Here is a 10,299-nt window from a genome sequence, read left to right as displayed (position 1 = left end):
AAAAAAAAAAAAAAGAAAAATAAAGAAAAAATATTAAAAGAAAGAAAAAAGAAAAAAGAACCGAAAATGTACATATAGCTGGAAACTGTCTATTATGCAAGTTGTAGAAATGGCTGAGGTTTGCCCTGCCTGCTTTGCTGGCATGGCCCATCTGGGAGTTAGCTTTCTCTGCTAACTGTCTGTGGATAAATCACTGTTTGAAAAGCACTTAGAAACCTGTGTTTAACAGACAGCGGAAGATGGCTGTGAGATGGTCAACGACTGCCATGACTGCTCAATGCAGTCTTGCAGAGCATGGAAAGGGAAACACTGTGTGCTTCAGAAATGTCAGGGGGCCATAAGCAAGATCCGATCAACATTGTAAATATGATAAAAAAACAGTTTCTGTCACAAAGAACTTACACTCTAATGAGATAAAAACAATCAGGGAAAGGAATACTGCAATATATATTCTACAAAGAGGCAATATGATTCTACAATTCAGCATGCACAAGGCCCTGTACCAGGTGTTATATATGGATATAACACCAGCCATACTGTACAGCAAACTTATGGAAAAAATTAATAAAAGCTATATTATAAAGCACATTTATAGTTGGAAAAAGAAAGATCCAGAGTGGGGAAGTAGTTCATCTATGCACACACAGGCATGCTTCCGGCAGTACTAGAATTCAAAGTACCATCTATCTCCTGTGTCTCCATCCCCTGCCCTACTCACATGTAAGAAAATTTCTAAATAGACTTAAAAACACCTGGTGCAACTCTGCACAAAGTGGGGGGTTTGCTCCCCTAAGCAACAAAGTATGAGAAAAAAAAAGGAAAAGTCAGTCAGCCAACTGATCACACAACTCAGAGTCATGGAGTGCCAGAGATCTAGTAACAGTATTGAAGTAGGAAGGAAAAAAAAAATCTTTTTAAACTACATCATAAAGAAATGTGCCTCCCAGTGACAAAAGTGGACAGTCCCATACATTTCAAATCCAAACAAGGACACATCAGCATACGTCTCCCCACTCTGGTGTTTTGGAAGCAGAATACAAAGTGGACCATCCCTGTTTGGCCCACATTAGGAGCAAATTAAATCTATTTAGTTTTGTTTATTGAACATAAACAATTATCTTCAAGTATACCTGCTCAAGTTCTGTTCCAAATACAGATCCCTTCCCTAATCATTACTCCCCCAAATGCAAGCTAGTTCACAGGAAAACCTATGTCCTTTGGTTTTGGGGATAGCAGTAATTATTTTTGGCCTTCCTTTCAGTCTTTTGAGCCTTTCTCCATTTTTGGAACAAGATCCATTTAGGAAATATTTCTTTCCAGGCTATATTTACTATAAACAATGCCACCACCAGAGCATGAACAGGATCCTAAAGCAGTCCTTTTGACAGCCATATAGGTTTTCGAGGTGGCATAAAAGGTCTTGGCTACCAAGCTGAAACCTGGTGTGTCAATTAATTTTAAGCCCAGAGCGACTTTTTATGACTGTCTTGCAAACCCCCTGAAAATAAGGGTTTTAGATGAAATCACTGAGGGAGTCCAATTCTGGAGCTACAAATAGCCAGCTATAATAAATATTCCTTCACAGGCAACAAAATGATATATAAATTCATCCATCAGACCCTCTGGAGCTGCTGACACTGAAGCCATTAAAGGCATCTTGGGGATAAGGTGTATTCAGGCTAAAACTTCAGTGGAAACGTTCAGCTCAGCCCAGAGTCCTTTGACTCAGACACATGTCCCAGCATGAGTGAGCCAAGGCATGCCAGCAGGTTGGAGATCTTGTTCTGCTTCCCCATGGCCACAGGAGCTCTGTACATCACCTTGGGCAAGTCGTTGCATCTCTCTGAGCTAGCTCTCTTCATCTGTAAGATGTGTACAATCACTCTCGTTTTATAGTCTTCTCTGTTTAAACTGTAATCTATCACTTCTCATTATGTTTATATACAGGACTTGGCATAGGGACTCACTCTGTGTGTGGAACTGCAGGATCAGGACTGAAAGCTTGTTTTTTCCCCTCTGCTTATCTTGAAATTGGTCATTTTTATCCCAACTCTGATGGAAAAGAAAAATTGAGCTACATCTTTAGGTATTCAGGCAACATGAGATCCCAGCAGAAGATGCTGCAAGTCAGTCTCCTGATGGTTAGTTAGGAGAAATATTTTGTTGTTTAACATTTTTGTTGCTCCAAGCTCCAATTTATTTAAGTGCTAAATCCTCTGCTTAACTTTTAACATATGCTTTCACTGCGTTATCTTTGATGTCAAATGACTGAAGTTAAAGGTAAGTATGCTTTTAAATGCTTTGCTGAACTGTGGTCTTAAATATTGCATAATGGTGCTCTTCCAAAGGCAGATAAATCAATCTCCTAAAAAAAAAAAATCTCCTTCCAGTTGTACACTGAAAAAAAAAGGGATCCAGATCAAGTGAAGACTGACCTGAAGAAACAGAGACTGTACGGTCAAATGGAAATAGCTGCATGTGGAATAGTAGGAGCTTTATTCCAGATTCACTGGTACCAGAAAATGTAGAAGATGTGATTAAAGTTCTCATGGTGCAGTTAAGGATCTGCCATTCTTTCCTCCAAGGGCATTTTCATGCAAATGGTAATCAGCACATGTTACTGTTACATGTAGGATAGATATTTTCCTGCTTCACTTACCCAATAGAAGCCCATGGCCTGAAATGTTATGGAAAACATTACCCTCCACACTAAGGTTTGAGATCCCGGTCAGACGGAGTCCTTGGCCAAAGGAGTCCAAAACACAACAGCCACGTATGTAAGAGTCTAGAAAGAAATGAGTGCTGTGAGCAAAAAGCACACAATAGCTTGAAGGTTGGGAGAGTTTTATATTAGTCCCTCATCATATGTTACCATGCAATTAACCCTTTTGGGTCCCATGAGACTGCTCATTTGCAGCTGCCCACCCTTACTCACCTGACAGATCTTTGCCAATAGGTAGCATTGCTGAGATGGGCACAGTAGGAAAGGGGGGGCCTAAGTGCAGAAATGGTTCAATGGAGGTGGTCCACTATGGTGAGGAACGAGGAGAAGATCCGGTGAAAGGATAGGGGAAGATCCCAAGAGTGAAATATGTCAAGCTCAGGGAGTTGGGTGATTGAAGTGGGTCTGAAGGAGACGAGGAATGTTTCAGAATGGTAGTGAGGACAGGGCAGGTCTCTTGTACACCTGGTCTACCCAGGCATGGTGACCTGCCTGCTGTACTCCAGGATCACGGCCAGTGCTGCCTTCTGCCACCAGGAAGCCTAGATCCTCACTCGGTGATGAAGATGGTATAGGAAAGGCAGAAGTGTGGGTTAGCTGGAAGGGAAAGTACCATCTAGTACCCTTAAAACATTATTTGAGCCCACCTAACCTGCTCGTATCACCACCAGTCTTCAGAGCTCCCACTGCCACTTCCACCGAGATGAATTTTGCACTTATCAGTGACAAAATCAAAAGAACTTAATACATTCCTTAACCTTCGGGTGCTGGAATTAAATTTTGACCTATGCTACCATAGAGCCCTGAGCCAGCTCTGGGCTCCCTGACGCTATATTAGTGCATCCATTTCCAAAGTTAGAAGCAGCACGCCAACTCAGAAATGTGGCATAAAAATAAAATTATTTTAGGAAGAAGCTGTCCAGAGATGCAAAGGAACTAAAGCAACTTAAAGCACTCCATCAAGTTTCACTTGGGCTTAGACTACAGGTGAGGTTTTCTCATGTTTACCAATTCAATTTGTCAACTAACCCAAGAGCCGAGCAGCTTTTGAGGACTTCTGCCCCAGTTTTGGGCAGGAAAAGGTGGACATTTGAGATCATTCAGGCCCACCTCCAGTGCAGCCATCTCACCTGCCATCCATGCATTGCCAGCAACAGTCAGGGCACTGCAGTGCTGCCGAAACGCTTGGCCCATGTGGCGGAATTGGACTCCCTCCACCCAAAGCCGACTCGCCTCTCCCTGGAAGGCCTCCACAACCACGATGGCCCCCAGGTCCCGAGACCCCAGCTGCCTCTCACTTCGCTTGTACAGACACTTGGATCCACCTAGAATAGAACCCGGTGGGAGCTGTCAGTGTCATTTCTCCATAGTGACCATGGGATGTGCAGAGTTCCCCAAGCAACATCATGAGATCCACCACAATGACCCAGTGAGACTCTATCTCCAGCAGCGATCTTAAACATGGGCCCAAAGACAGAGAGCCACAGGCAAGCATATTTGATACTCCCTCTAAATACTCTCATGGTTCCTTCCCTAAAAGTCTGGACATTTTTAGAGGAACAGATATTAAAATCAACAGGAAGCTGTGGTAGTTTTATGCCTTGGAAAATTCCTTCTGTTCAATTCTAAATAGTCTTATGCATGGGGAAGATGGATTTGACATTGATTTACCTTGGGTGAGGTTCTTGAAAAGGGGATTGGGCATGGATGTACTGAACTAAACTGAAATGAGAACATTTTGAAATTTCTTTAAAATTCTTCCTCTCCTAACTTTCCCTGCATATGGATGGGGAACCGTTATGACCCACAGTCTGAAGACAAGGAAAGTAAATCACAGGTCTGGGCAAGGCATCGACATTCCTGAAAGACATCCTTCTACAGGTCTGTGCTTAGGATATTTGGTACGAGGGGATTTAGGCTACGAAACTTGGGTTTGTTCAGTGGAGGTGCACAGGGGATCTCAAATTCCAGCACTGCCTGCTTGTGCTCAGTAATGCTCACTTTTCTTTTAGAGAAGGTAAATTAACCACAAAAACCACTGCTCACTCATCTTCTGGTGACTCCTCTGAGAAATCCTCCTATCCTTTAACTCAAATAAAACCCTCAAACGGTTAGCACATTTCAGAGACTATATTTATGAGTTCCACAGAAAATGGACCATAAATCCATGAGTAATATAAGCAGCTGGCTGTTGGATATCAAATGAAGTCTTGTGTCACGGTCTGAAAGCCCAAGGCATTTTATTTTTAAAGGAAACCTTACACCTGGGTTGCCAGATAACCTCACTCTCCTCAAATTATAATCACTGTGTCTGATTCTGTTTCCTCATCAGCTGGTGTAAGTCAGGAAGCCACCTGTCAAATTTAATGGTGTTTCATACAGGTAAAACTAAAGGAGAACTGAGATACCCGACATTGTTTCACCAGTGTTACTATATGCTACAAGAAACCATCACCTGTTATTTTTTCTTGGTATCTCTAAACACTGAACAATGTCTCAATATTTCGAACTAAAGAGTACAAACAGCATCGGACTCTTTTGTTTTTCCTTCTTCTTAAAGTGACTAAATAGTAAACATAATTAAAAATTTAATATATTATGTACATTGAAAGATTTTTTTCAGAAGATACTTTCTTTTCTACACCCTTAGGCTCAGGCAAAACTAAAGGGTCTTTCCCAAGATGGCTTGAAACAACAGTGTGAAAATAATACATCTGAGATATTACAATGAAACACAGTTCAACTCCCAAGAATTCACACTTCAATGTCAAGCAATGTTTGGAAAGATAAACTCGCTTTCCTGGCATTGATATGTCTCAAAGTTATCCTATTAAGACAGAGTTCTAATACACAATGATACCACAACATGATTTTAATGGAGAAATTTTCCTCCTCAGTACATTTCTGTGAGAAAAGACCTCCTCACCTCTTGTAACACCTGCTTTTACACACTCTCTGAGGTGTGACATCCTCTCCATCGTGACATTTCCTTGAACAACAACCCTTCGGCTAATAAGTGCCACCACAGCACTCAAAGGCAGGCCTCGGCCATTCACCCATCCCTCTCCAACACTGTGGGAGTACCTAAGGAAAGACACAAAAAAGGCACAAAAGCATCTGCACCTGCCAGATGGCAAGAATTATGCTTACCCTAAGCTTATGACCACAATTGCTCAAATTCAGAACTGGTTCCAGTCCTCTTCTCACTACGGACAGTGGCACATCCAATGCGTCTGTGTATATGGGCTAGATATATTTTTTCCTTGGCTGGTTTGGTTTCATCTTTTTGTCTCTTAAGCTCACAAATTTTCCTTAGATTATATATGTTTACAATATATTTAAGCCTTTGAATTTTCTTCCCAAAACATATTTGGGTGAAAACCATCAGTACCTTCTCCCTTAAGCCCCAGGTATTTGTGAAAATGATACCATTAATCTTCCTGGGCATTGGAGCAGGGTTGCCTCCCAAATAGATAATACATTTCAACACTGGGGGTCCAGGTGATGATGTTAAAAAGTACAGTTTGTCCAAGATCTCCATGCACAGATGATGAAGAGAGCATAAGGCAGTGAAACTACCACTTACTGGAAACACAGAAGCAGTATTTTGAAACTGAAGAAATTCACTTTGAGTGTGTTGTTAATCGTTTTACATAAATCAGTAAAGAAGGGAAGTTTTTTGTTTTGTTTTCACAGAAGTCAGACACTTTTTGTGTCAAAAATGCACTTTCTCAAGGAGTTAACTATGCAGGAAATTTCTTTTTCAACCCATGCTGAGGCTGCTGGACTGTACTGGCCATCAGTGTTTTCTGCTTCAAAGGTTTTCTGAGTTCATGGTTATGATACAGAATTTAAACATAGTCAGAAACATTCAGGACTGAACATCCACTAGCTTTAGGGGGAGCAAGGAACCGAAATATCTCTGACCACCTTTGTTAAAGGGATTTATATAGTTATTATGTCCCACAGGAAACATCAAATCCTCACTTTGACCAAATTTTCCCCTGGTTTAGCTCTCTACTCTAGAAATCTCCTTGGCCCTTGATAGGATACCTGAGAGGTGATCTAAGGTACAGCTCTGTGTTGTTCACAGACTCAATAACAGCTGTTTCCTCTTGCTGCTGTGCATCTCCAAGTCCTGTCCTTCCCACCACGATTTCATCACCAGGTTGCCAGTCAACAGGTTGCTGGAGCACTACTCGTGTGTCATTAGCATAAGCTGACAATTTCAAGTGTGTGAAAGCTACTTTCGGCATCCAGCCTGAAAAAAAAAAAAAAAAAAAAAAAATTAATAAACAAGTCAATAGACATAAAAAAGCAGGAGGAGCATGCTTAGAAAACACTGCCTCACTTGGATCAGCCCGTAGTCATTCATTTCTTTCTGATGCTGTGTAGGAGAGAGTAAAACCGTCAAAAATCCAATATGTTTCTTTTTTTAAAAAAAGGAAACGTTTCATGTGGAAAGAATTTGCCTCAGCCTTTTTCATCCAAAAGCAGAGATATCATCATATACTATTTTAAATGCTGTAACTTTGGGGAATTTTCCCAGAAAATTTGAATCTCAGAAAACACTGCTGAAACATATTCTTGGTGAGGTCTTAGTCTGGTTAGACCTGAAAACATATTTTCAACGTTAAGGTGAGGGTGAGGTGAAGGCCACGTAACATCCCTGAGGATGGGGATGGGATATAGGTTTGGCAAGCAGTGTGAATGCACAGGTCAGCACAACTGCAAGATGAAGAAAAGTCCCATGCATCCACAACTTTAGGCCACCACTGGAAAGCAATATCAAGGTTGCAACTACAGTTTCCTAAATTCTCTCCTCTTTGGTGGACATACTACCAAGTCTGTGTACAACAAAGCCCAGCAACGAAACACCTTGCCATTTCATCTTCCTTTCTTCCCTCCATGAAGTTTGCTTTAACTCTTGACATTTCTTTTTCCCTAGCAAGCTTTGGAGTAGATTGGACCCGTGAGATCCAACACACTGAACACCATCAAGGGAGAGTATGTGCCTTGCGCACCCACCATTACTGTGTTTTTCCTTCCCTCCTTTGCAATAGATCATAATTTACCTTTTGCCCACAGCAAGTTACTGTCCTCCCTGGTTGTACTATAGGAAAGTAATAACACCAGAAATCACTGAGAGTAGAGGTTGCATCCAATAAATCATTTTCAAATGATTTTAAGCAAACTTCTCTCTCTCCATATCCTGTTTCACTTTCTCGATGCTTATACTCCCGTGTCCCAATTTTTTCCATAAGGAAGATGGAAATAAGGAGTAGCACCTCCAAGTCAATAAATTCACAGAAAAATGAAAGAAGGAAGAATCAAGTTTTTATACTCTGTCATCTTGAAGTATATTTGAGCACCTGTTCTGTGTGTCAATGATGGGCATTTAAACCTGGCTGAGATACTTCTCACTTATTATCTTTTCTTTTTTCTTAAATCAGACTTGAAATTTCTCAACTTACAGCTAAGCAAATCTCCCAGACATCCTTCACTTAATGTGCTTCAGTTCATATCATAGAACTGTTTTGAAATGCATCAAATGGATTTCCTTCAGGTGAAACTACTGCAGAAGCTGTAATCAAGCAGGACATATAGTACATTTCAGACGCTAATGAAATCAGACCAGAACGACTCTATAGTAGTCCCCAAAACACATACAGTGTGGACCCTGCATCCTCAGTAGCTACATCACTCACTCTACAGATCTGCTTCTATTGGGCCACACGGTTTTCTAATGCAGACGTAGCCAAAGCCCACCTTGCACTGTTCATGAGCACAGACATCAAAGAATTTCCCCATGAGACCTCATCCTCAGCACAGCTTTAGCCAGCTCAAAAAAACCCTCTTGATGTCAGCCTACATCCATTCTTTTACAAGCAGCAGTCTCATCGTCTTTATACACTTACCTTTTTTCATTGAGTGATCCTCGTGAATTTTTAGGACTCACATAAAAGCAAATGACAGACAGCAGCCATTTGCATGTTGAACAGTATACAATTTTTCTCCAGCTCTGGACATTTTGTTTATAGTACTGATTTGTGTGCATGTGTTAATGTGTGTTTGTGTGCATCTGTGGCCAGACACACAACTGACTCCCATTGTGTACATCTGTCACATACATAGTACAGCAAAACTGCTGGGCAACAACTCTTGTCATTAAGAGGTGCAAAACACCATTCTGCATTCAAAATATGCTCTAATGGAAAAGGCTTGTTTCAGGCTGCTTTCCACTTTCAAGCTCTGAAACCAAAATTTTTAAGGAAAATTTTCTCAATTTTTTTTTTTTTCTTCTAAAAGAAGAGTATTCAAGGTATCCAAACTTCCCTACTTCCCTCCTTTTTTTTTTTCCTTTTTCCATTTTGACTTCTAACTGTTCTCTCTCAGCCTCCCTTTCTGTCTCCCATTTCACAGTTTGTTTTACCTTTTTCCTAACGATTTAGGTGGAGTGGGATATTTCTTTGTATGTGTAAGATCTGCTTCCAATTTCCAATACTTTTATTATATTTTCATTAGGGAAAAAAAAAATGTCTAGCAGAATCTGCTTTCATTGCTTCCCATTTATATTCCCACATATAACAACACCTACAGGTCAGATTCTCCTCTAAGCAGCACAGGTGACACACAGGATTTGGTCAGTGATGCTTTTCTGGTCAGTTCACCAAGGAGGGACCATAACTGAGGCTTGTTTGCCTTAACTATAACGTATGCCTAGCCATATGGTTTTGATGGGAGTCCTCCATACACCCACACAGAAATGTACTACACTGTTCCTCAGGCAGTCATCATCCACTGCTGTTTAAAATCACCTATTCTCCTTTCTAGAAAAACTTTACAGCTGGTAACCCTAAAATTTCACTTTTTTTTGAAAGTAAGTTAACACTGTGACCTATCTGTATTTCACATAGTTCAAATTATAGGAAAGCCTGTGACATCCATGTTCTCCAACTTCAGTATCAAACAGATTTAGATAAAGATAGCTTGAAAAAGAGCACAACATCCACCAAGTCCCTTAAACACTATCACCACTGGTGTCTGCAGTTGACTTGACTTAGTTTGGACACTCTGGGTTGGTTTCAGGTGCCTAAATATGTCATTTTGGATGTACGATTGGCCTCCAGCTGTTTTTCCAGAAAGACATGGGTCTGATAAAAGTCCCATGTCCTATCTGCCAGACCCACGTAGATACCTTAGATACCATTCAGGGTGTCTGAGATGGTCCTTTATATTAACACTCAGGTAACTGAACAGCCAAATATCTAGCAGAGAGCCAAATTAAATTTCTCCATCTTTAAAAAGTTTCCAGACCTGTGCTCACCTACCAGGGGTTGGGTTGACTGGATAGGATACACCAGCTTTTAAACAGAGAGGTGAAGTGTGCTGATGAACATCTCAGGAGAGAATGCTCCCCAGCTGGGACACAACTTTCATTCCCAGACATCTTCTCTCCTTCAAAGAACAAATGAAATCTCTACAAAGATCAGGAATAGCTAAAGGGAGTTCCCTGGAATAAAGATCCCTGTCTCTGCAGTCTGTCAGCAGAAATACCCTTTGGAGGCCCAGAGCCC

General features: G+C 41.0%; 1 protein-coding gene across 1 annotated transcript in view; it reads right to left on the bottom strand.

Annotated features, from left to right (window-relative positions):
* PKHD1 (polycystic kidney and hepatic disease 1 (autosomal recessive)) overlaps positions 1-10,299 on the bottom strand; it is a gene marked incomplete at its 3' end in the record, with an annotated part of 174,336 nt that overhangs the window by 55,295 nt on the left and 108,742 nt on the right. Inside the window, exons 37-40 of the mRNA XM_009695590.1 lie at positions 6,776-6,983; positions 5,649-5,806; positions 3,853-4,047; positions 2,660-2,785 (exon numbers count right to left, since the gene is read on the bottom strand). Of these exons, the coding sequence (XP_009693892.1) occupies positions 2,660-2,785; positions 3,853-4,047; positions 5,649-5,806; positions 6,776-6,983 (687 nt within the window). The remainder of the gene's footprint in view (positions 1-2,659; positions 2,786-3,852; positions 4,048-5,648; positions 5,807-6,775; positions 6,984-10,299) is intronic.

Source organism: Cariama cristata, unplaced genomic scaffold, assembly GCF_000690535.1.
Source record: "Cariama cristata isolate BGI_N322 unplaced genomic scaffold, ASM69053v1 scaffold2512, whole genome shotgun sequence".
NCBI classification, from domain to species: Eukaryota; Metazoa; Chordata; class Aves; order Cariamiformes; family Cariamidae; genus Cariama; species Cariama cristata.
Note: the sequence above shows the minus strand (reverse complement) of the source record. Positions and strands in the feature narration are given on the sequence as shown.